The following is a 25,864-nucleotide window of genomic DNA, read 5'->3' as shown; positions in this document are numbered from 1 at the left end:
AAATAACTTGTCCAAGGCCACACAGCTAGGAGGCGGTGAAAGGGGAACGAGAGTTCAGGCAGGCTGAGGCTAGAACCCAGGCATTTCCTGCACTAGAGGCCTCTAGGAGGCTTCTTCAACTGGGATGTTCCTTCATCTTCTCTGCCCACCTGTCCCATCCCACCACCATCCAAGAGGAGACCCAGGGCAGGGAGACGGTTCACAAGCTAGCCAGAAGCAGGCCATGCCCTATCTGGGCACCTGGGTGGTCTCTATAAAAGCTGGGGCCCTCTCTCTTGCCCAGGGGTGGAGACAGAACGCTCCTTTCCAGTTGAGTGACCTTTGGGGTTTGTTATGAGTAGAGATTCCTTCTGGGGAACGTGATGGCTGATGCTGGAAGGCCGAGTCCCCAGACTTAACCCACAGGAATGTGGGGAGGAATCTCCAGGCCTCTGCCCTGCAGGCCAGCTCTCTGGGCCGCCTTGGGCCAGCCAGAGGAGGGCGGTTCTAGGCAGCTGTCCCGGTTGCTGGGCCTTCTGGGGAGGCGGATTGGGACCTTTTATTCCTGGACTGGGAGGCAGCTCCATAAAAAGAGGTCCAGGTTTCAAAACCGAAGAATCCTGAGGTCTGCATCTTCCCAGCCATGTGACGCTGGACAGGTGCCCAGGCTGGCGAAGCCTCGGTTTGCACATCTATCAAATGGGGACAATTATCGTCCCAACTCACAGCAGATCTGGGACTAGGACGGGGCAGACCAGGTGCCCAGGACACAACATTTAAGGAGGCGCTGGCTCTCAGGCAGGAGAGAGTACGTACCCCTTAAATTATGTACCCCTGTCACCTCGCTAACCCTGGTCCCCGCCCTTCTTCCCAGGGTTGTCGTAGGCAAGAAATGAGATATTCTGTGCAGGGCACATTAACACAGTGCCTGGCACACGCCTCACTCTTTGGGAAAGGCTGTTGTTGTTATTCTTACCGACTGGTTTTCAGAAGTAGGCCAGGCCCTTGCCCAGCCACGGTCCCGTTTCCTGTCTCTCTCAGTGGCCTGCATCTCTTCCACCTGTGTAGACTGCGCCCTTTTCATGATTTATCCCCTTCTCGCAGGATTTGACCCCTACAAATTTCATGACTTTCCTTGGCCTATGGCTCCTGCTCCACGTTGACGGCACATGAACAGGGATTGCCCATATTGACCGTGGGCTTTGAGTGTGCCGGGCACTGTGCTAAGCACGTAGCTGCCACCTCCCAGCTAATCCTTACCGTGACCCCGTGAGGTAGGAACTATGATGTGCCCATTTTGCAAATGAGGAAACTGAGACACTGAAACAGTAAGTGATTTGTCCTATGATGGGAGGGCCAGAGCTCAGGGCAGGCCAACGTGGTCTGACCCCACAGCCCGCATGATGGAGCCCAGACATGGCTCCTTCTGCCTTTCACCAGCCTGTGCCCCACAAGGTGCAGACACAGGACTCACGGCAGGGGCCCCAATGCCAATTGGAGGAGACTGACCTCCCTGAGCTAAATCAGGTGCCAGGCACCTGGGGACAGGGGGATGGCCCAGATGCCCTGTGGGCATTTCCAGGCCACAGCGGGTGGTTTCTGAGTTCTTCCCAGACCAGACAGCTTTCTGCTTTCAGGCTCTGGCGGTAATGACATTGAGCTCTTATTTGTGGAGCATTCACCCTGAACAAGCCCCATGCTCCGTGCCCCACATTCAAAACCCCAAGCAATCCTCACAGTGTTCTTCTCGTTCATGATTGTCTACGTTATAAATGAGGGAGACCTCAAGGTACCCAGCGGGGGGCACGGCCCAAGTATAGGACAGGTCCAACGTCTGAACTCCCATTTGTCTGAATGCCAGGTGGGCTGGGGGTGAAGAGAGAGCTGCTGAGGGCCTTGTGGGCACCTCCCCACCCCCACCCCGCCCGTCTCTGCTACCTTTTGTGTCTCCTCCTGCTGCTGGCAGCCACTGTGGTCAAAATGGGATCCACCCCCAAAGTAGGTCACTAAGGGGACTGGGGCTGAGGCCGGGCTGGGGAAGAAGGCACATTTCTGGGCTCCAAGGACTCTAAGCCTGGCCACTCCATGACCACGCCCTGCGCCCCAAAGGCACACATACATTGCTTTGGATGAAGTGGAATCTGGGGCAGGTAAATTTCGATCTGGGGGAGATAGCTCAGCGCCGGAAGCCACGCTGGGGTTTGTCATTTGTACAAATTGGTCCGGTCTCATACAAACACTGCTCGGGACTGTTCAGGGCTTCTGTACCCCACAGGACAGTCTAAGCCTTTTCTTGGCATTCAAGACTGTTTGCTGACGTCCCTCAGTCTTGCCACCTGTCACTCTCATCACTCATGCACCTCAGCCCTGCAGGCCGCAGCCTTTGCTATTCCACAAACAGGTCGTGCTGCTGAGACTAGGACGGTGGCCTGGCTCTGCGTCTTTGCCTTTCCACAGGCGAGGCTCTCTGCCTAGAGGGTCTTCCCTCCCCCAAGATCCTTCTGGATCTTCTCAAGCCGGGCCGGGTACAACTCTGAACTCCCAGGGTTGCTGGCAAAAAACCTACATGGACAATGGGTAGCTTAGTGGTTAAAAATGCAGGCTTTGAACTGAGGCATGGGTTCAATCCTGGCTTCGCCACTCACCAGCTGGGAGATGTCGGGCTGGCCTCTCTGAGCCTCGGTTTGCTTCTCTAAACACAGAAAGAATGACACAACCGACTCCATGCTGGGGAATCAGAAGGATGTCATGCACTTGAAGCATTGTGCTCAGTGCCTATGGCCTCTCTGCGTGTAGAAAGCATCGGGTGTTCCTCTGCTCGCCCCACCCCCAGGTATAAACCCCGAGTTGGTGGCGGTCTCCTTGGGTGCTGGGATAGAGGAGTGACTGGGATTGTGTGGCCCCTGCTCCCAAAGAGACACTGGAGAGCCACATGTTCACCAATTCATTTCCAGTGACTGTGACTACAGTAATCAGGTACATCACAGCCCGACCTCCTAACCCCCCAAACCCTCACCTTGACCTTGAAGCTCCCTGGGGCAGGAACCAAATCTGATTTATCTGCATAACCTCAGCTCCTCAGTCATGGTGTGGATGCCCCGCAAATATTTCAGTTGAAAAGATTTCCATAGCAAACAGGGCACTGAGTATGTGAGAGCAACTCTATGGTACATTTTACACGAATGAGATCATTTCATTACATCAATGTCTCCTTGTAGTGGGTACTATTATCATCACCCTCATTTTACAGACAGGGAAACCAAGGCACAGAAAAATTGAGCAAACTATCCAGAGTTATACAGCCAGTGAGAGGCGATGTCAGGATTTGAACCCAGGCAGCCTAGCTCCAGAATCCACTGGCTACTTGTTTCTTGTGAGTTGATGCCATTTTCCAGGGTATCCAGAAAGGGCCTCGTCCCCTGACCCAGCTCAGGAAGCTGAGCCGGCCTGAAGACCTCACCCATCTCTATCACCCCCTGTTCTCTGTGGGGTGGGGGGTGGGTCCTCAGCTCTCCACTCCCCAGGTGGGCCATGAAGAAAACAAGGCTTCAGCTGCAGCTTTGATGTCCTCTGCCAAGCTGGCACTTGGAGGCCTGGGGGGCCTCAGGGGATCCCAGCCCAGCAGCTGGGCCGGCCTCAGGGCCAGGGTTTCCGTAAACACCCCCAGTGAGCCAGCCCCATGTGGCCAGTCCGTGGGCTGCTGCTGGCCTCGAAGGCCGAGGTTTGGCTGACCCTGTGAGGCTTCCTGTAGCACAACCACTTCCAGCCCCTCTGCCTGGCTGGGCTTCCAGTAATGAAGTGTTTTCTGTGGGGCCGGCTGGATGGGGCACTGGGGGCCTCTCTGTCCCACGCGCTGCACTGGGCTCCTGGAAGCCGGTCTGGGTGCCCCTTGCTGCAGCCCGGACGGCCCATCTGGTGTCTGAGGGTGAAATCACCTCTACGGAGGCAGGTCTTGGGTTCCTGAGAGTGGGGGCTATGCCCAGAGGGAGGGTGTGGCTGGTCCTTTCGGAAGGGCTGCGGGGTGAGAGAAACTGCCAGGCAGCTTGGAGACGGAAGGGCAAGTCTCAGCTGTGGCTACGGCCTCCTCACCGCCCAGAGCAAGCAGCTGCGAGGGGCTGTGGGGCAGGGGGCAGAGACGGAGGGGGCACGAGTCACAAGGAGCATGTCATCTCCTGAATGCCGCTATGCCCAGCCCTTTAATTCTCATGACAGCTCTGCTTGGAAACTGAGGCCCAGAGAGGTGAAGTGACTCACCCAAGGTCACGCAGTGAGTGACAGAGCCAGGACGTGATCGGGTCTCTCCCTGCCCCCTGAATCACTTCTATCTTATTGTCTGAATCCCAGACAGTAGGAGCTGGGAGATGCTTCCAGGCCATCTTTTAAGAGGAAGTAAATCATAGTGGTCAGGCCTTGGGGACTGCTGGTGGGTGGGAGAGGGCCCGGAGCCCCAGCTGAGGGCCCCCTCCCTCTGCTTCATCCCAAACCATCTTCCCTGGGCCGGTTTTAAAAATGTTAGTTTTGGGGCGCCTGGGTGGCTTGGTCGGTTGAGCGTCCGACTTCGGCTCGGGTCATGATCTCACGATCCGTGAGTTTGAGCCCTGCATCAGGCTCTGTGCTGACAGCTCAGAGCCTGGAGCCTGTTTCAGATTCTGTGTCTCCCTCTCTCTCTGCCCCTCCCCTGTTCATGCTCTGTCTCTCTCTGTCTCAAAAATAAATACATGTTAAAAAAAAAATTTTTTTTTTAAATGTTAGTTTTGTGTGGGAGTTTGTTCTGAACAGGGGTCTGCTGTCTTCAGAAGGGGGTTCTGGGGCAACTAGGAGTCAGGAGTGGGGCTCCCCTCGCCCTACCTGGGGACCCTGGGGCCCAAACTGATGCCTGGCTGGTGACTCACTCCCTTCTTAGCACATCCTCCTGTCCCATGACTGAGAGCCCTGTGGGGGCGGCCCCCAACCAGGGTCCCCCTAACAAATGCCCTCCCCACCCCCAACACACATAGGGACTGGGAACAATTAACTCATGGCTCAGGCCAGGCCAGATGTTCACATGGGTATTGGGTTTGCTAACCACATGCGACTCAAGGGCTCCCTCAGAGCTGGAAGTCTCCCAAGAGGCCACAGAGGGCCACCTTGTCATGTCACAGCAGGGGAACTAAGGCCCAGAGAGGGCAGGTGACTGCCCTACGGCCACTTAGGGGTAGAGAGGAGGAAGGAAGCTGGCATCCTGATGCCTGATCCAGAGCTTTTCTGCATCTCCCGACAGTCCCTGGGTTTCCCAAGGCAATCCCTCTTCCCAGCCCCAGCCACAAACGTCCCCCGCCAACTGACACAGGGCCCTCCATGACCATGACCCACAATGTCCCCCCGAACTGACACAGGGCCCTCCATGACCAGGCCTCTCCAGCTGCATTTCGGCCTGCCCCTCACTTAGCCCTCCAGGATTTATCCAGGCTCAGCCACTCACAGCTCCTGCTCTCATGCTACTCCCAGGCCTTTGTTCTCTCCCAGCCTCTATTTTAATGGACTTTTTGCCTGGACAACTCCTACTCTTGCCTCAAGACTCGGCTCAGATGTCACCTCCTCCAGTAAGACTTCCAAAGCCACCTCTCCCACCTCCCAGACTGGGCTGGGTCCTCTTCTCTCATTGCCTTCCCAGTTACTGTGTTCTAATCACCTCTGCTTGTCTCTCTCTTCCCCTATAATCTGTGAGCCCACTGGACAGAGACCTTATTTAAACATTTTTTTTAATGTTTATTTATTTTTGAGAGAGAGAGTGTGAGTGGGGGAGGGGCAGAGAGAGAGAGAAAGAGAAAGACACAGAATCTGAAGAGGTTCCAGGCTCTGTGCTGTCAGCACAGAGCTTGACGTGGGGCTCGAACTCACAAGTCGTGAGATCATAACCTGAGCTGAAGTCGGACGCTTAGCCGACTCAGCCACCCAGGCACCCCTTAATTAAAGTTTTCCTTTTAAATTTATTTATTTTGACAAAGAACAGAGCACATGAGTGGGGGAGGGGCAGAGAGCAAGAGGGAGAGAGAGAATCCCGAAGCAGGCTTTGCCTGCTGTCAGCACACAGCTTGATGTGGGGCTTGAACTCACAAACCGTGAGATCACGATCTGAGCCGAAGTCAAGAGCTGACGCTTAACTGAGTGAGTCACCCAGGCGCCCCTTGACCTTATTTTAATTCTTTATGTACTCATAGGGCATGGCCCACTACATTCAGTGCTTGTTGAATGAATGCATGGGTGGATGGATATACAGATGGATAGATGGATGGATATACAGATGAACAGCTGGACTGATGGACAAATAGATGGATGGATTAGGTATGGATATGAACATGTAATGCCACCTGTAGGGACTCAGTGAGAGGTAAGTCCCTGGAGACCGAATGTCCTGAAGGATGGAGGGGCTCTTTGATGGGGAGGGAATAACCTAACCTATTATCTGCATCCTCCAAGAGATGTCTAGCAAAGAGCAAATCCACCTGTCCTGGCACCCCGTCCCTCGTGAACAGCAACTGGTTCCAACTCAACGTGGTCTCCTGAACTCTGACTCGTCAGACATCAGTGAGTCTACAGGAACCACCTCTGCCTCCTGACATTCTAGAACTCTATATTCCTGAGGTCCCTCCCTCCATGCTTCCCTCTGGATCAGACCTGACACTCATGCTTCCAGACACAGAAACAGATTCCTGGAGCCAAGAGGCCCTAGAAAATATGGAGTTTGCCCCAGTCCCATTTAACAAATGAGGAAACTAAGGCCAAGCAAGGGCAAAGAATTTTCCCGAGAATGTCTAGCTATAGAGCTGGCATTAGAGCTTGGGTCCCCCAATTCACTCATGCTTGCAACAAATATGTAAGTAGCACCTAACATGTGCCAGGTTCAGTGCCTTCTCCCTGGCAGACTAAGTCTGTAAATAAACCCTCATGCCAATTTCCAAAGCCCTTTCCATGTCCCATCATGACTTCCTCCCAGCTCCCCAGCAGGCTTATCAATGCTTCACCAGCTGCACCCTTGGCACAGCCCCGGGTGCCAACCCCCTCACCCAGCAAGTGAGGACCAGTTCACTGCCAGGCCTCCCAGTTCACACGGCTGCACGAGGCCGTGTGCAGAGGCGGTCACATGCGTGGGCTGAGAGCTCCGCATTCCAGCCCCTTTGGACCCTGTGTGTCCCTGCACACAGAACCTTGCCAGCTCAGACTGAAGCCAAGTGTTGAACTGTTCAAGCCCCACAGCTGTCCTAAGGGGTGGGAGAAGGAGCTCATCATGGCACCTGGGATCTCAGGCCAGGAGCACACCTCTGAACTCCCGCCCAGACCGGGGAATGTGTGGAAGGAGAGGCCGGGAGAGGTGCCTGGGGGCTGGGTATTTGCGGATCAGCTGAACCGGCACCAGGCAGAAATTCCATTGGCACACAAATCACCTATGGGTCTCATTAAAATGCAGGTTGATTCTGGGCGGGGCTTGGGATTCCTCCTTTCAAACAAGCACCGGGGCGCTGCTGACCTCGGAGCACACACGTGGGGAGGGAAGGGCCAGACAATCGGGCCCAAGATGGAGAAGACCTACCTGACTCCATCGGACTCTTCGTGAGCAAAGATAAACCTTTGTTTGGTCAAGCCACTGAGCTTTGGGGATTTGTGACCTCAGCATAGCCTAATGTCCCCGAGTGACACATTAGGATAGGGGACTGTCCTATGTAGTCAGGCCACCAATATTTACTGAGTTGCTGCCATAAACTCATTTTGTGCCCCAGGGGCCTCCCTCTTCAAGAGGCGCTCACTCTCCGGGTGACGCAGTGCAAGGCGGGCACCTGAGAGGGAGAGTCCCTTAAAGTTTGCTCCCTTGGGGCATCTAGGAGCACCCCTTAGTGCACCCTAATCCCAGCACTGTGAGTCATGGGGGAGCCGGGATTTGAAGCCAGGACCTTTTGACTTACGAGGCTATGTTTCCTTCCGGTAACGCAAAGGGGAGACAGGCTCATTCTGGGATCTTATCTAGCGGGGTGGCTACAGCAGCAGCCAAGAGACTCATGGGTTCCCTGGACTGTCCCATCCCTCTAGCACCAAACTCAGCGGTTTGGAGCCCAGCCCACTCGCACCCGGTCAGCAAAGTGGCGGTTCCCGCCGCAGGCTTTCAACACTCTGAACTGCGTGTGGAAGGCTCGTCTCTGACACTTTCATCACCAAATGCCCCGATGCCAGCCTGCGTGCTTCCAGAACTGGCCAGGCCCCAGGGCCTCCCCTCCCTGTCCACACGTGCCAGCCTCAGTTATTAGAACAAGTTCCAAGCAAACCGGCCGGGGGAGGGGTGGGTGGCAGGATTGCCACTCATCTCTTGTCGCCTACCTGGCTGGCGCTGGCCCATGCCTTCTTCACTCCCCCAGGACTCCACGGCGGCCTCACCTCCCCACTGCCTGTGGAGGCTCCCCCTCCGATGTTGCCATGAGCAGCTCCTCCCCACACGGAAATCCTCCTGTCTTCCTCCTTGCCTCAGCGAGAGAAGGGGTTCCACGCCGCTCCTCCCAGGAAAAACTAATCAATGCTGATAGAGGTCAGAATAGCGAGTAGCTGGAAGGAGCATGAGGAACCTTCTGGAAATGTATCTTGCTCTGGGTGGTGGTTACATGGGCGTGCACACATGCAAAGAGTTGTCGAGATGTACACTTCACACTAGCACGTTGCCCCTCGATCTAAAAAACATATGCCACAGAGAGCTCTAGGAGCCGTAGCCAAAATAAATAACACAAACCACAACGGAAGGTTCTGGAGTCAGACGGACCAGTAACTGAAAACCTGGCTCTAGTGTCTAGCTGTGTAACCTTAGAGAAGTTACTTACCCTCTCTGAACCTCACCTTTCTTACTGAGGCATACATTGTGAGGATTAGAAACACTACTTTTTATAAAAAAAAAAAAAATACTTAGCACCGTTCTGGCTCCCTCTGAGGGCCCTTTTCTTTCATTGTTGTTAAAACCGGTGGTCTCAGCAAAGACAGGGCATGGGAGTGGTCTTCCCTGGGTGTAGGCAATAAGAGGGGCACATCGTCTGAGAGAATTTAAAGGTAAAATTGATGAGGGGCACCTGGGTGGCTCAGGTGGTTGTGTTCAACTCGTGATTTCGGCTCAGATCCCGATCTCATGGTTCGTGAGATCAAGCCCCAAATCGGACTCTGTGCTGACAGGGCAGAGCCTGCCTGGGATTCTCTCTCTTCCTCTCTCTGCCCCTCCCCACACTTGGGTGCTCTCTCTGTCTCTCAAAATAAATAAAATAAACATCAAAAAAAGATAAAATTGATGAGAAGTCCGTATATAAATATAAATCATGCCAGTATATAAATATAAATCACATCAATCATAAATTCATGATAAAGTACTTTGACTTGAAAATATCTTTTTTTTGGTCCAAGTTCTAAACAATTGATGCTGTAGCTGTTGAATTTTAATAATGCATATGTAAGCTTTGAATTAGCACATTTTAATTTCTTATCCTTTAATAAACCTATGTGGAAGTGAACTTGGAGAAGTCTAGGAAGACAGTTGCCCAGTGTACATGAGCCCAGGAGCACATGTTCACCGAGAGCAGAAGTGCCTGACAGTTTGGAATCTTGCGCAGCACCTGTCTCTAACCCTGGGGGTGACAGTTCTGCACCCCGACAGTAGATGAAAAGCATCAGTGGATGCTGAGTGACAGTGAAGACGGAGATAGAGGTCTTTCAATTCTCTCATTCTATGTGACTCCTTGGAATTTGGGTCTGTGCTAAAAATTTAAAACGGTGAGAGGTGCCTGGGTGGCTCAGTCGGTTAAGCATCTGACTTCAGCTCATGTCATGATCTCAGGGTCCATGAGTTTGAGCCCTGCGCCGGGCTCTGTGCTGACAGCTCAGAGCCTGGAGCCCGCTTCAGGTTCTGTCTCCCTCTCTCTCTACTCCTCCCCTGCCCACATTCTGTCACTCTCTCTCTCTCTCAAAAATAAATAAACATTAAAACTGTGACAGTGTGAGCTGTGGAGGGTGGTGTTTTTGTTTGGTAAGTGCAAACCTTAGGTCATACATGAAAAGTATTTGTTTCATTTTATGATTATTATGGAAAATAATTCTGTCGTGCTAAGGAGGGGGTGCTCAGCAAGGATCTGCTCCGTGTGTAGAGTCCCCTAGGCATGCCTCTGACTAAAATAGAAGCATTTATAAACAAAGACCGCATCCCCTTCCCTGCAGGCCAAGGGACCCCCTGCCCTCCCCCTCCAGCCAGAACCCACAGAGACGGAGCCGGGGTCATACATTTCAACCTTTATCTCCCCTCCCCATCGCCTCCTTCCCCAGGACCGCAGCTGGGAGGGCGTTTCCCCCTAGGAAATCCACTCAGTCTGACCCCTATATCAGCTGACCCTTCTTCCTCACCAACCACCCATTCTGGAACCCAGCGCCTTCACTTCAAGTTTTGGGGTACTGGTGGAGATTATGGGGGCCAAAGCCCTCCCCAGCCCCCCCTTGACACCACCAGTGATTGTCTTTGCCAAATGCCACAACCCAAGCACTTGCCCACGTACGGCAGCCCCGGTGGCTGGATCGTTGGACATGCCCCCAGACACCGGCGGTATGAATTTGGTGTCCTGCTCCCCACGTAGAACACCCCTCCCCACCTCCGCCAGCTCCGGCCACACCTTTGGCTCCCAGAGTAGGCATGTTATCACGCTCACTCCTGCTGTGTTTGCCTCTGCCTGCAACATTCTCCTCACACCTCCTTTTCCTGTGGTTCTCTGTGAAGGCGCCTCCCCCAGGCAGCCACCCCTTCCCTTCCGTCTGAACAAGGACCCCTCCTCAGTATGCCCAGAAATTCCACCTGTTTTCTCTCTGTCATCACCCACTCTGGGCTTTGTCCCAAGGTCACTCTTGTGTCTCCAGCTCCTACAGAGGGGGCCTTAGAGATGGCTGAATTAAACGAAATGGATTTGGTTCTTCTAGATCATCTGGCAGAGGCCCGTCAAGCACCGGCACACAATAGGTCCAGCCTGCACGGGCTCACCCACTGTGGGCCACCTCCCGGAGCCCGGGGAAGCAGGCATTGGGGAGGCCCCTTGTTGCCAAAAGCAAACAGGCCGCCCAGGGAAGTTTTGCTCTGGGTCACACCCGCCTCTGGATGGCCGCCAATCTTCCTGCCAGAAACCACAGGCCCAGCTGAAACTGCCCAGAGTCCGGGCCACGGGGCTTCGGAGGATTTGGGTCGGCGCGGCAAAGGGGGTATCTGCTGAGCTCTTTCTGGATCCACAGCCCCCAGGGGGGCGGGCAGGGGTCGGGCCAGGGCTCATCAGCAAGAGCAGCAGCCCAGGAAGGTCCCCTTCCTGGGCTGGGAGGAGCCAGAGAGGCCCCTGCCAGCCTGTCACAGGCTCCTGGCACTGGCATTGGCTCTGGCTTTCACACACGGGCGTGCGCATGCACGCACGCACACACACACACACACGCTCACACTGGTAGGCACCTTCTTGGTGGCCTTGCCATCTCATCTTCAGGTAAATGGGCTCATCAGTGAGAGCATGAGGATGGGGAGAGGAGCAGGAATGCAGAGACCAGCATGCGTGTGCATCTGTGTGTGTGTGTGTGTGTGTGTGTGTGTGTGTGTGTGTGAGCCTGTGTGCCTGGCAGTGACCTCACAGCTGCCGGAACATAAAGACTCACAGGTCCTGCCTCCCAGGCTGAAAGCCGGCTCCGTGGGGGACACAGTGACATGAGAGTCACACTACAGACCCACCTTCTGGCCTTCTCCCTCCTCTGCCTCCTCTCAAAGGTAAGGGGGCCCTGGGCCCCAAAACATCCTGCTGACTTCCTTGGTGTGTTGGGGAGGTGTGAAATCACTGCCAAGGACCCCCTAAAGGAATTCCCGCAGGTCTTCTATGTTGGGCACAGCCAGGCTTCCCTCCCTGGTGCCCAGAGAGTTGCCCCTGGCCAGCTCTGCTGTGTGATCTCAGGCAAGTCCCTTCTCCTCTCCGAGCCTCAGCTGCTTCCTTGGATAAATGGGCATAATGATCATGAGGCTTTTGTGAAGATCATTTATGGTAATTCATCAAAAGTACTCAGTGCAGCACCTGGAACGTGGCAGGTGTTCAGAAGCAGAGGGTCGTGACTATTAGCAGTCCCCAGAGCCCTACAAAGCTGAAGTGAGCGTCCTCATTACAAATAAGGAGATGCCACATACACCCTGCTTTGCCTGATTGTGAGCCAGGGTTTGAAAGGATGTTGGTGTCTAACTGATCGGAAAAGTTCACGCTGCAAGGGCGTTAATGCTGTTGGCAGTGAGTGACCTAGTGACCTGCAGACCTAGCTGAAAGGGGACAGGGAGACACCTTGTGGAATGATGATCTTCTCTTATGGGACATTTTTTCAGAAGGTCTGTGAAACGTCTACCTTGCGTAACGTATCCAACAACCTCGTAAGGATTTATTATCCCCTGTTTTTAGTCAAGCAGGACTCAGAGAGGGCAAGCAACTTGACTAACATCACACAGCAAAGAAACATCAGAGCAATAGAGGAAGTGGAGCCCAGGAAAGGCTTGAGTGTGTGGAGGGTGGGGAAGGGGCGCTTCTACTTGTGCCTCTCCTGCCTGGGCCTCTCCCCTACCTGGACCGAGGCCACAGCTGCTGATCCCTGTGATTCCCTCAGCAAATGCTGAGTTCCCGATGCCTTGGAGATTGGCCCCACCGCGAGCCATGATCTCACTGGGCTTTCATGCTCCGCTGAGGAGCACAGCAGAAGTTTTGCTCTCCTGGGTCCTGAGCAGCGGTGGGGCAAGGCCCAGAACTCTGCCAGCGTCCCAGTCCCACTGTTTGTTCTCCCGAAGGTGCCCAGCAGAACCTCATGCTTAGGTAGGTGGCTGGGGGCCCGGGGTTCTGGGCCCAGGCTTATATAAAAGACCAAAATGAAGCCATCCTGGGCCCACTGTCCTCACCTCCATTCTTCCTGGTCCCAGGGAGCCAGGCAGCATCCTGCACAGGGCTCAGGGACCTGGTCATCACGAACACGGAAAGCTACAACAATCCTCAGAACGAGAATCCCGAGCCTTCCGGCAGGCTGTGGGCTCCTGGGCTCAGGCCTGTGAACAGGGCAGGTGGCAGAGACCTGGAAACAGACAGAGTCACGGTGATCGAGAGCTAGCCGTGACCTTTTATCCCTGTCACAATTTCAAGATAGGTGGTCTCTACCCTGTTTTACTGAGAAGGAAACAGCTCCCTCCCCGACAAAGCGGTTCAGCAGCGTGGTGTTGAAAGTCACACAGCCAGTCAGTGGTAGAACTTGGATTTCAACTCTTCCTAGAATATTCTGTGTCCGGGGCTCTTCCCCCTTGGTGATCGCAGCAAGGGTCTGTGCAGGGGGTGGTTGGGAAGGGCATGGAGATAGAGGGAGACCAGAGAGAGCCTGCCTCCCCTTGGTGTGCTCCCTTGACCTGTCGCCGACCGTCCTGAACAAATGGGTAAACTGAGGCAGAGGCTAAGCTGGCAAACAGCTCCCCAAGGTAGGTGTGATAATTACGACCTGGTGAACCCGCATTCCGGTCCTGGCTCTGCCTCTTACTGGTGACGTGGCCACACTGTTTTGAGCTTCTACAGTGGGCACAGTGCTGGCACCTCACCTTGCAGGGCTAAATCAGATGACACATTATGGCTGCCTGTGGTAACTGTTAGCCATAACCACTGATATTATTAGCGGCCCCTCCTGCGTATCAGGACCTGCACGTCTGGCCCTGGACACGCTTGCTCATGGAGAGCCAAAGTGGGAACCTGGGTGCAAGCCAGACGGTCTGTGGCCTGGCACCCCGGCTTTCAGGTGGGAGGGACCCGAGAGCCAGTTCTGGTCAGAGTCCCCACTTCCCACTCACCGAGGGAGCCCACCCTCTGGTTTGAAAGGGAACCCCAGAGTCCGGCTGCATTGCTCACTGGGTCAATTCCATGAGAATAATTTCTAGGTTTGTTAAAAGGCAGAGTCAGACTCATAAAGCGGGGCCCCAGATACTGCAACAGACTTCCGGGTGACGCTGCTCCTGCTGCTGGTCCAGACCACGCTTTGAGGAGCGAGCCTAGGCCATCTTCTCTAGAATCTCTTTGGTATCACCCAGTCTGCTGCTTGGAATTCCTGCAGAGGCGGGAACTCTCTCCCCTGTGAGGCTCCACGCTTGAACCTGTTACCAGTGCTGTCCTAGCCTGGAACCTGGGAGTACCTCCTGGTCTGTGACACTCCCTCCCACCCAAGGCTGGTTGGCCAGTTTGGGGCGGCCCCTGGTGGCCAGGGTGTGAGCTGCAGGCCACTGAAGGCAGGTTTGCAGGACTGGAGGGTGGTAGGGTTGGGGCAAAGTGGGGATTAGGGCAAAGAGGTCATTGCCTGCTTTGGGGCCACACCAAAGATAGGAGGTTATTAGTTCTATCTCTGTAAACTGTAAGTCTTCCATTCTCCAGGTAAAACCCTCTGGTCCTCCAAGGATCCTACTGAACTAAAGATTGGTCCCTCACGGAGGGGGCCACTGGGAACATCTTGAGTTACGCCTGCCTCTTGGTCCCCACCTCCAAATGGACATATGGGGAGACCATGGCATCGGTTTCTGGTTTGGTTGTTTCTGTGTCCTGAGTGGGAAGAAACAGCCAGGACACTTGGGTCAATACCCACCTGGGGGGCGGGTCCCTGGCTGAGGCTTTTCCCGACTATAGCATCCTTAAGGAGGAAGCAGGCTCCCAGCTCTGTGGCTAACACACTGTGACTTTTGGCAAGACCCTTGTTCTCTCCGGAGCCGAGGGTCCCCATCTCTCCATGGCCAGGGGCTGGGGGTTAGAACTGGAGCAGAGGTGCCAAAATCCTAGCTGTGCATCAGAAGCCCCTGGAAGCCTGGTACAAATACAGATTCCGGGGCCCTGCCTCTGGAGGTTCTATTTGGTAAGTCCCAGGGGAGGTCTGGGGTTCAGTATTTTCCCAAGTTTCCTGGCTGATTTGATAAGTATCCAGAAATATATTCTGGGTTATTCCAACAATCAAAAACATCTATGATACTGTTTGATTTATTCAGCTGTCGAGATAAAGATTTGCAATCTATGTGGTAGAAAACATATAGTGCCCTGTTATTTTATTTTTTATTAAAAAAAATTTTTTTTTAATGTTTATTTATTTTTAACAGAGAGAGAGAGAGAGAGAGAGACAGAGCATGAGCATGAGCAGGGGAGGGGCAGAGAGAGAGGGGGACACAGAATCTGAAGCAGGCTCCAGGCTCTGAGCTGTCAGCACAGAGCCAGACACGGTGCTCGAACTCATGAACCGCGCGATCATGACCTGAGCCGAAGTTGGACTCTCAACCGACTAAGCCACCCAGGCGCCCCAGTGCCCTGTCATTTTAATCCTTTGTTTTGTGGCGTTTGCCTTACTATAGTGTCTAAAGGGCGGGGCCTCAGCCCTTCCTTGTCATTCCCAACAGTGGTCATCATTTGCTAAATGCACTGAGCACCTACCCCATGCCTGGCTGCCTGCTCAGGGTTTAACATGCATCACTTTATGTACTCTTCAAAACAATCCTCTGAGCTAAACACTGCTATTGCCCCCTTTTTACAGATAGGGAAACTGAGGCTAAGAGAGCTTAAGTAACTTGCCCAAGGTCACTCAGCTAATAAGAGGCAGAGTCGGGACTGGAGTTCTCGTCCAAAGTTCTAGCTCATGACCACAATGCCAACTGTCTCTTAGGGAGGAGTGTCACGAGGTTCAAGGCCAGGTCTGTGTGACCCTGGGGCCAAAGTGTGGATCTCTCACTGCCCCCCTTGAACGGCCATGGCTGAGTGACGTCTCTGTCTCTGCAGGTATGTGCCCAGCTGTGCCCAACACCATGTGTCTGCCCCTGGCCGCCACCCCGATGCCCACCGGGGGCGCCCCTGGTGCTGGACGGCTGCAACTGTTGCCGGGTATGTGCACGGCGGCTGGGGGAGCCCTGCGACCATCTCCACGTCTGCGACCCCAGCCAGGGCCTGATCTGCCAGCCCAGGGCGGGCCCTGGTGGCCGAGGGGCCGTGTGCCTCTGTAAGCAGGTTTGCGGGACTGACGGTGGATGTATTTGGGAGGGTCAAGGCTGAAGGGACCTGAGTCAAAGAGAAGCTCTTCTCTCTCTACCTCCTTACATCAGGTGCACCATCCATTTCAGCCAAACCCGGTGACCTGCGGTTCCCTGGGCCCTCCCTCTGCCCGCCCCCCCCACCTTGTCTTTGATCCAACCATGCCCTCCACCTGAGCAGCCTCCCCCCCATTCCTACCTGTCCAAATCACAACCCACTGTCAAAGGTGAGCTCAAACACTCCTCCCCCGGAAGTCCTCCCAGATTATTCAAACCAGATGTTACTTACTATCCTTTCTCGGGACCTTCACACCTTTTTGGGAAAATAAAAGCATTGCTGCTTATTTAGGGCATAATACGTCTCAGGCAGTGTGCTGAAACTTGCCACATAATCCTCACAACGGTCCTATGTGGTAAGGACTTTCAGACCCACTTTATAGATGAGCAAACTGAGCCTTAGTAACAGTAATGGGCATGATTACTCTTACACAGCTTGGGACCAGATCACACAGATTCTAAAGCAACGTTTTGTTCTGTCTTCCTCCTGGATTGGGAGCCTTGGGCTATCGTTTGAGTCCTGAGTCTGCCATTTACTAGTGACCTTGAGCATGTTATATCTCTCAGCATTTTAGGCCTTGGTGCCTTCTGGCACTTTAGATCAGGGTTTCTCAACTTTACTCTTTGGGGCCAGATCATTGTTATAATTCTTTGTAGGGGGGCTGTCCTACACACGGTAGGACTTTTAGCAGCATCCCTGGTCTCTACTCACTGGATGCCAGTAGCATGACTCAGGTCATGACAATCTGTCTCAGACATTGCCGTGTGCCCTGGGGGAGCAAAATCATCTCTGTGCGAGGACCGCTGCCTTAGAGAAACAGCAAAATGTGACAGTGTTCTCTTTTTTCTTTTTTTTTTTTTTAATGAGTCTTGTAGAGCAATCTACCTCTTTCATCTATTTGCATGTGTCATTTTAAGAAAATAAGAACAAGAGAGGGGCTCATGAATCATTGACAATGAATCCACCTATAGAAAAAAACAAGGCTTAAAGACTAATAACAACAAGACTAACAGACATAAGGTTATCAACACTAAATCCTCGTTAAATGTTTTTTTATGATCAGGGGAGTATAATCCTGAGAAAGTAGTGATTTGTTTTATAAACTGATAGATGGTTGCTAAAGGGAAAAATAAGAGAAGTAACATTTAGCTCACCAGGCCATTGTTTTAGTTAGCCAGGACACATGTAAAGCACACGGCAAAGCTTTATTTGTTGAACACTTGCATGGCATTTACCGCGTGCGAGGCGCTAAGGGTTTCACAAATATTATCTCATTTAATCTCACAACAACCGTGGGGCACCTGGGTGGCTCAGTCGGTTAAGCGTCCGACTTCGGCCCAGGTCATGATCTCGTGGTCCGTGAGTTCGAGCCCCGCGTCGGGCTCTGTGCTGACAGCTCAGAGCCTGGAGCCTGTTTCTGATTCTGTGTCTCCCTCTCTCTCTGACCCTCCCCCGTTCATGTTCTGTCTCTCTCTGTCTCAAAAATAAATAAACGTTAAAAAAAACTAAACAAAACAAAACAAAACAACCTTATGAGGTTGGTCCTGATGTCATTCGCATTTTATAAATGGGAAAAAACAAAAAGAGGCACAGAGAGGTTAGGCAACTTGCCCAGGGTCACACAGCTCATAAGGAGCTGGGCTGGGATTTGAACTCAGGGAGCTGGCTCCACAATCCTCCTTTCCATCACTCTTCTGCCTGACACTCAGCATATGATTAGTGCACATTGGCTGTTATTGTCACTAAGTTTATTAAAGGGCTTTTCCTAGTCTGTCTTGATTCAGACTTCAAACAACTGGAGGTCAAAGATGTAGTTAGTCTTTGCTTCTTCCTACAACTCCCAGTGCTGGTCAGGCAACATAGTGGGTGTTCATGAACCAAATCTGGAGGCTGATGAACCCTACAGATGAGCCAGAGCCAGCTAAGACCTCACGGAGGCTGGGTCTAGGTCTTAGCTCTGGAGGGAATGTGCTGCCCAAAAACTCTCCTGTCAGTTCCTGTTGGACAGACCTCTGACGGCCGACTCCAGTCTCTGCGTGTCCATCATAAGCCTCTGATCCCTCATACCCCAAGCGTGCAGCCTCCGCACTCAGCCGAGGGCATCCCCACCCTTCCTGTGGCTTGAGCTTCAAACTTTACAGTCATTCTCGACCTCTCTCATTTTTGCACATCCCACATACTTCCCACAAGCAAAGTCTTCAAGATATTTCTAGAACCTTCCGTTCCCAGTCCAGCCCCTGCTACCAGCCTGGTCTGAGCCCCATCATCACATGATGGATGTTGCAGTGGCTGCATAACTGTCTCCCTGCTTCTATCCTTGCCTTTTGCCTGTTTCCAACACAGCAGCCACAGGACCCTTTCTTTTTTTTTTTTTTTTTTTTTTTAATTTTTTTTTTCAACGTTTATTTATTTTTGGGACAGAGAGAGACAGAGCATGAACAGGGGAGGGGCAGAGAGAGAGGGAGACACAGAATCGGAAACAGGCTCCAGGCTCTGAGCCATCAGCCCAGAGCCCGACGCGGGGCTCGAACTCACGGACCGCGAGATCGTGACCTGGCTGAAGTCGGACGCTTAACCGACTGCGCCACCCAGGCGCCCCACAGGACCCTTTCAATACATACATCAGACCACATCCATCCTCGGCCTCAAGGCCTCCAAGAGCTTCCTACCACCTCCGAATACAAGCCAAAGTCCTTCTGGTGGCTACAAGGCCCCACAGGGTCCTGCTCCTACTTTCTCTCTGACTGCATCGAACCCCCTCTCTCCCTCCCATTCTCTGCTTCAGCCACACTGGCCTATTTTGTTCCTTAAATATCCCAGGGAGGCTCCTACCTCAGGGCCTTTGCACTGGCTGCTTGTCTGCCAGCATTCTTTCCCCCAGATACATGCATGGCAAGTTCCGATACCTCCTTCACATCTTTACTCAAATATCACCCTCTTGGTGAGGCCTTCCGCGATCACCATTTTCAACACCCCTCTCTTAAAACCCTTCCCTCCATTATTTTTCTGGCTCTAATCACCATCTGACATCATAAACTCTACTTGCTTATTGTGCTTATTTCTGCTAGGGCGAAAGCTCCAATGAGGGCAGGATGTTTGCCTGTTTTAGTCATTGCTATACCACAAGTACCCAGAACAGTGCCTGATGCATAGTAGGTACCCAATAAATAAGCATTGAATGAATGAATGATAGTAAGAGTTCTAGAGAAGCTAGCAGGAAGAGGCACAGGAACAGGCATTTATTGAGCATGTCCTGTGAGCAAGCCCTTTACACACATGATTTCACTTTACCCTTAATAATGAGGAAGGTCCTATTATTAAACTTATTTTGCAGATGAAGGAAGTGGGGGTCAGAGAGGTTAAATCACCTGCCTATGGTCACACAGTGTGCAAGTGGCTAAAGGTAAACAAACAAACAAACAAACAAACAAAAAACAAATACCCTGTCGTTCCCTCTCCTGTAAGGGACCCTCAGAGGGAAAGAAGAATGTAGAAATCACCAGATAACAAGACTGGGCTCTCGAGTTTCTGTTTTTAATTTTTTAATGTTTGCTTGTTGTTTGTTTGTTTATTTACTTAGAGAGAAAGAGCATGAGAGGGGTGGGGGGATGGAAGGGGGGAAGGGCAGAGAGCAAGGGGGAGAGAATCCATCTCACAAACCATGAGATCATGATCTGAGCCAAAATCAAGAGTCGGCTGCTTAACTGACTGAGCCACCCAGGAGTCCCTGGGCTCTAAAGTTATTTGAGGGAGGTTGCTGGACAAGAAGGTATTGGAAGGGCCCGGAAGAGGCAACTATATGTGTATGTCGGGGGTGGGGATCCAAGCATGAGTAAGTTTGGAGGTACCTCATGTGTTTGGGACCACGCACAAGGGTGCACGCAGACCCCAGCGTAGGGAGTGACTGCCCAGGGACCATTGCTCCCACTCCCAACCAGCCTGAGCTGTAGGACCCAGGAGGGGTGCCAGGAAACCTTGCTAAAATTATCACCACTCCAGCTGACTTTCCTAAACAATCCCTCTGTTTACCAGTCATCCCAGCGACCAGGAGGCCCCAGGGCTGTGACATCAGGAGTCTGGTGGAGACCCAGGCTCGGCCAGGCTTAGGGTGCAGATTAAGGCACAGCTGCCCCCTACAGTTTCCAGGAAACCAGCGGCCACATGATCCAGGCCAGAAGGCCAGGGATTTGGAGCCAAAGGGCTGCGGCCTGGAAGGAGTGGGGAGACCGCTAGTGCCCGCCTGTGCCTCTCAGAGGAGCAGGCATCACCCGCTCCCACTCACCTGCTATGTTCCAGACTCGGGGCGACATCCTTTAAGTACACTGGCTCCTTCAATCCTTGGCGGCCCTGTGAGCGGGTATCATGGCTCAGTTTCCATAGCGAGCAAGCGGGAACAGGGACTGCCCTCCACATCTGTGTGGTTCCCAAATTCCTGCGTGTGTATAGGCTCGCTAGAGGTTTCTCTCTGAAATCCTGGGAAAATCTGCCTTCCAGCAAATCCGTCCCCAGAACCTCCTGACCCCTCCTAGCTCTCTGCACTTCCCGGGGAGCTCACACGCACCTCTCCACGGCTCTTCACTCTGTCTTGGAGACAGTGACATCTGTCCCTTGCCTGGGCATCAATCCCTCACGGCAAGGACTGTGTCTTAGTCCTGTCTAGGAGCCCAGTGGATGGCACGCAGGAGGGGCACACTACATATCTCTGGAATTTATAAGAAGTCGGAACTCTTTTATGAGTGTCTCTCACGTGCTGGGCCTTGCACCAGGCATTGCAAAGGGCATTTCCCCCAGGGTCTGTGTGTCCCATCCATGCTCTGAGCCGGCCTGGGGGATGGGGGTGTGCCGGCAGAGGCACTCCCAGCCCCAGCCCTCAAGCAGTGCTTTTCCAGTGGAGGAAGTGGGGATAGCGTCCACATCTTGAGGGCTCTTTTCAAAGAGTGTTTCTTGAACGCCTACTATATGCCTAGCACTGTGCCAGATGTTTTGTACATATTATCTCGTGTAACTGAAGGTACTGAGCTGTTCTCATCAATGCTATTGTTAAGGGGACTCAGAGAAGTCAAGTAACTTATCCAAAGTCACACAGCCAGCAAGTTAAGCCCTGGCCTAATAGAGACGACTACCACACAGCAGATGTACAATGAAATTTTGTTGCAGAAACCCTCATTGTGTACGTATGTTATATATTATTAATATATAGTACTTATATTCATAGTAACAACAGAGCAGCTAGGATCTATCGAAGATCTCTTTTATGTTGGATTCATTACATATATCATTTCATTTTGTCTATACCACAACCCTGTGAAATAAGTATCATTATAACCCACTTTGCAGGTGAGGAAACTGAGGCAAGAAGTGAAGTCGCTTGGCCAAGGTCCAGAGCTAATAAAGCAGAGTGGGACTCCGACCAGGCCAGCGTCTCCCCATCCCTTGTGTCAGGATGCAGTGTGCCACGCTGTGTTCCTGTTGGCTCCAGGGCAGGCTGGCAGTGGGGACGGGGTGCATACGATGGGCTGGAGCCCTTTGGCCCAGTGTCCTGACCCTGTAAGGGCACCGCTCCCCAGCAGGATCTGGGCCAGCTCTGCAGAGAGACCACGTGGAGGATGTGGCTGGCACAGGCTTGCCCAGGGAAAAGTTGGGGGTCACAGATGGGGGTGTGGTTTCTCCTCTGCAGGGGGAGAGGATGACGGGAGCTGTGAGGTGAACGGCCGCGTGTACCGAGATGGGGAGACCTTCCAGCCCCACTGCAGGGTTCGCTGCCACTGTGAGGATGGTGGCTTCACCTGTGTGCCACTGTGCAGTGAGGACGTCCGGCTGCCCAGCTGGGACTGCCCGTATCCCAGGAGGGTTGAGGTCCCGGGCAAGTGCTGCCCTGAGTGGGTGTGCGACCAGGGAGGGGGGCTGGGAGCCCAGCCCCTCCCAGCCCAAGGTGAGTGCAGGATTGGCCCAGGCCAGGGGCAGGGCCGCCTGGGGGCGGGGCGAGGGCGGGGCTTCTCAGGAGCCAGGACTCTGGACTGGTCAAAGCCAGGGGCAGGGCCACCGGGGAGGGGGGCGGGGCGAGGGCGGGGCTTCTCGGGAGCCAGGAGACTGGACAGGTCAAAGCCCAGGTTTCCCTGACAGGACCGGGGAGGGGGTGCGGGCTGAGGAGACTAGGTGAGCAGAGTGGGGAGTCACAAGACCTCTTTGAAACTGGCAAAACAAGAAGTAATATAATTTTAAGTCATAAATCATGAAAAATGAAAATTAGTGGCAGAGTGGAGAAGGGAAAGGAGGGCTAGGATCCTTGAGCCAAAGGCTCACATTTCATAGCGGAAGTACTCTTACGACATACTACTATTATAATTCTAATATACTAATACGCATTATAATATATTTATATAATTTAAATATTATATACTATTATTAACATGTAATTATTTGGATGTACCCAAAGAGGAACTCAAAACTGAATCAGGCAAGGTGGTTGCCTCTGGGATGTGGACTTAGGGGCAGAGGTGGAGGAAAGACAGTTACCTCATGCTATACACTCTTTAGAGATTTGGTTCTTGCTACATCACTGAGTTATTATGATTATCATATGAATGTGATTTTTCTAGAGAAAGGCAGCTGGAAAGAAGGCATGGGTCCATTGGCGATGGACCATATTGGGAGTAGAGCATGGAGTCTGCCCGGGGTTCTAAGCCCGGCTTCACTACTTCTAGCGGTGGGACTCTGAGAAAGTTGCTTAATTTTTCCGGGCCTCAGTGCCTCCAACTGTTCCAAAATGAGAATAAGGGCATCCACCTCGCAGAGTTGTTGTGAGACTGGGCGAGTAAACACAAGGAAAGTAGTCAGGCAGTGCCTGGAACATAGCGCTCCATCCGTGGTGGCTGTAGTTATCCCCATGACGGAAGGGGGCACATCCGCTTCAATGCACAGCAGGATGCCAGCGAGTTCATCTTATGTGTAAAAAGCAGGAGAGGGCACTGTCTATGCAATTTGGCCTCCGGTATGTGAGTACATGTGCGTGTGCATACAGACCGCACACAAGTCATATCACGCGGGGTTTCTCAACTTTGGCACGAGTGACACGTGGGCCGGGTAATCCTCTGTCTCGTGGGAGCTGATAGGATGCTTAGCAGCATCCCGGCTAGACTCCAGTACCCCCACTCCCAGTGTGACCACCAAAAGGTCTCTGGACATTGCCAAATGTCCCGGGGCGGGGAGCAAAATCACCCCCAGTTGAGAACCAGTTGGTTAAAAAGGACCAGAAGAAAGGACACCAAAACATCAGAGCAGAATCGGATGTCAGAGGAGGAAAACCTAGACAGTGGTGAACCCCCCGTCTTGTTCCGGGCACAGCCTCAGAACCTTTAGCATCTTTGCGGCCGGGTCATGGTACCACTACCCACACAACCTCCTTCCTGTAAGAGGCCGTGGGGGGAGGGGTGCAGAAATGAGAAACCTGCCACTTCCTGGGGGACCGTCCCAGCCGGCACCATCCTAGCTGCCTAGTAACCCACACATATGAGGTGCTTACAAGTAGGAGTACTGTGCTAAGCACCTCCCCTCCATTATTTTATTCAGCCCTAACAATCGACCAGTAGAAAATTTACATGGGAAGACACCGAGGTCCAGAGAGGTTAAGCAACGCGACCAAGAGGGCACCGCTAGCAGTTGGGTTGACTTAGCCGCCAAGCCCTGACCTCGCAGTGCTGACCTCTTTTTCTTCCCCCCTCCCAGGACCCCAGTTTTCTGGCCTTGTCGCTCCCCCACCCCCTGGCATCCCCTGCCCAGAATGGAGCACGGCTTGGGGCCCCTGCTCAACCACCTGCGGGCTGGGCGTGGCCACCCGGGTGTCCAACCAGAACCGCCTCTGCCGACTGGAGACCCAGCACCACCTGTGCCTGACTAGGCCCTGTCCACCTGCCAGGGGCCGCAGCCCACGGAACAGTGCCTTTTAGAGCAGAGCTGGGAAGGGGGGTTTGGTGTCCACCCTAATCCAGCAGGCAGCCCCATGCCTGGGCCCTCCCCACACCCTTGACTGGGGCAACGCCATGCAGGCCCTGGAGAACAAGAATGTTCACAAGCCGTCTGGTCCATCTGGACCCTGAGATAGAGCTGGGTTGCGTGCCCCAGTCTCCCTTCCTCTACCTCACAGCCTAGGGGGCTGGCCAAGGTTTCCAGGGTCTTCTGGTCCATTACCAGCCTCCACACAGCCTTTATCAAACACACATATGGGCAAGCTTTCCAGCAGATAAGGCAACCAGCTGTCCCTTAATCATCAGGCCAAGGCAGGTGCTGGGCTGGACTGGCTATTTTCCCGGGGGTGTGGTGAAGAGGGGTGCACAGATATTCTGAATCTCTTGCTCCCTTTCCTGGAGTTGACATAAAGACGTCCCAGGTACATGCCTAGGCAAGAGCTTGTAGGTCAAGCTTATGCTGTCTGAGAAAGCGCTCCCCATCCAAGGGCAGCATGCAGAGGCTGCATCCTTTGTGAAAATCACAAGGTGAAATCACACTGTCTTGAAGAAAGTCAGAAAACAGGCCTGAAAGGGATCCGTTAAAACCAACTCGTGTTAATAAAAATGAACCTTTCGCGCACACCTGCAACGTGCCAGGCACTGAGCTAGACGCTTTATATAGAGCTTGGTGCTTCGCAACATTTAAGACCAGAGAAAATCAGGGGGAAAATGAAGGCTTGCCCCCAGCGACTGGGGAATACGGCCTGAAATAAACCCACCCAAGTGTGCAATTGTTTGAAGTCTCATGTTTTATTGTTTTTTTTTTTTAAACCTACATATAAATTTTCTTTCCTCCTCTGTGATCTACATCTGTGTGTTTAAAAAGGAAAACTGTGTTCTCATCACACTCCAGTCAGGAAATTAGAAAACACTGAGTATTTAAACAGGGATTTCTATTCATTAAGCTAATTTTATTGAGGCATGGCTTACACACAGTGAAACACACAGGTCTTAACATATGGTTTACCGAGTCTTTACAAATGTATACGCCTGTGTAATCAATACCCCCATCAAGGTACAAAACATTTCCATCTTCTCAGGAAGTTTCCTACGGCGCCTTCCCGGTCATCCCCTCCATCCCTGAAGGCAACCACGGTTCTGAGTTCCAGCACCTTAGATGACGGATAGCTAGCTGCCTGTTCTTAACATAAAGAGCATCACGCAGGAGGTATTGTTTTGTGAATGGCTTCCTTCACTTGGCACCAGCTGTTGGGATGCAGGGTTTGAGGGAGAGCAGAGCCCAGAAGCCGCGATCAACCAGCAGAAGGTGGAATCACAGCAGGGCCGGCTGCGGGGAGCAGGAGCCCCCAAGGACACGCAGCCTTGCAGACCTAGCAAAAAGCGATGGAGATGGGGAGGCAGACCTGGCTTCTGCTTCTCCTACCCCCGGTTTCTGTTAGTGCCTTCCATTGGTCACGTCCCCCCCTCCCCCAGAAGGTGAGAGGCAAGGGAGCCTGGGAGTCTAGGGCCCTGAGATACTCTGCAGAGGAGGCGAAGGGCGGGCCCCAGCTCACAGAAGGCACATGACCTGCCCCTGGGGACAGCTGCCTCCAGCACTTTACTCAGGTAACACCTCCTCCAAAAACCCCAGACAGAGAATCACAGGCAGCGTCTGGGCCACTTATTCCTCACAAAACTCTAGTTCACAGATGAGAAAGCTGCTTGGACGCCCAGTTTACCTGACTCAAGGCTGAGTTGATGCTCTCTTATGGGATGAGAGTTTCAGTGGGTCAGGCTCCACAGGGGTAAACT

At 53.0% G+C, this 25,864-nt stretch overlaps 1 protein-coding gene and 1 long non-coding RNA gene across 5 annotated transcripts in view; one reads left to right on the top strand and one right to left on the bottom strand.

Annotated features, from left to right (window-relative positions):
- Positions 1-8,986, bottom strand: part of LOC123580158 — a 41,106-nt gene extending 32,120 nt beyond the window's left edge. For all 3 annotated transcript variants that reach the window (XR_006703152.1, XR_006703151.1, XR_006703150.1), the window contains exon 1: positions 8,386-8,986. This is a non-coding gene — a long non-coding RNA (uncharacterized LOC123580158). The remainder of the gene's footprint in view (positions 1-8,385) is intronic.
- Positions 8,987-11,128: 2,142 nt separating this feature from the next.
- Positions 11,129-24,843, top strand: CCN5 (cellular communication network factor 5). 2 transcript variants are annotated; one of them, XM_045444484.1, is made up of 5 exons: positions 11,129-11,486; positions 11,647-11,761; positions 15,801-16,017; positions 21,784-22,038; positions 23,832-24,843. In XM_045444484.1, exons 2-5 carry the CDS (start codon positions 11,702-11,704, stop codon positions 24,050-24,052), a joined length of 753 nt encoding a protein of 250 aa, XP_045300440.1. In that variant the 5' UTR covers positions 11,129-11,486; positions 11,647-11,701; the 3' UTR covers positions 24,053-24,843. The 2 variants fall into 2 exon arrangements, with proteins under 2 accessions (XP_045300440.1, XP_045300439.1); XM_045444483.1 differs by having other exon boundaries at positions 11,131-11,486; positions 11,669-11,761.
- The last annotated feature ends 1,021 nt before the right edge of the window (positions 24,844-25,864 follow it).

Source organism: Leopardus geoffroyi, chromosome A3 (genome assembly GCF_018350155.1).
Source record: "Leopardus geoffroyi isolate Oge1 chromosome A3, O.geoffroyi_Oge1_pat1.0, whole genome shotgun sequence".
NCBI lineage: Eukaryota > Metazoa > Chordata > Mammalia > Carnivora > Felidae > Leopardus > Leopardus geoffroyi.
The sequence above is the reverse complement of the archived record's forward strand: the minus strand, read 5'-3'. Positions and strand labels throughout refer to the sequence as shown.

Coding starts and splice junctions, on each gene's coding strand:
- CCN5 (XM_045444484.1), top strand. CDS start 11,702: ATGAGAGTCACACTACAGACCCACCTTCTGGCCTTCTCCCTCCTCTGC. Junction 11,762..15,800: donor TCCTCTGCCTCCTCTCAAAG/GTAAGGGGGCCC, acceptor CTGTCTCTGCAG/GTATGTGCCCAGCTGTGCCC. Junction 16,018..21,783: donor CCGAGGGGCCGTGTGCCTCT/GTAAGCAGGTTT, acceptor TCTCCTCTGCAG/GGGGAGAGGATGACGGGAGC.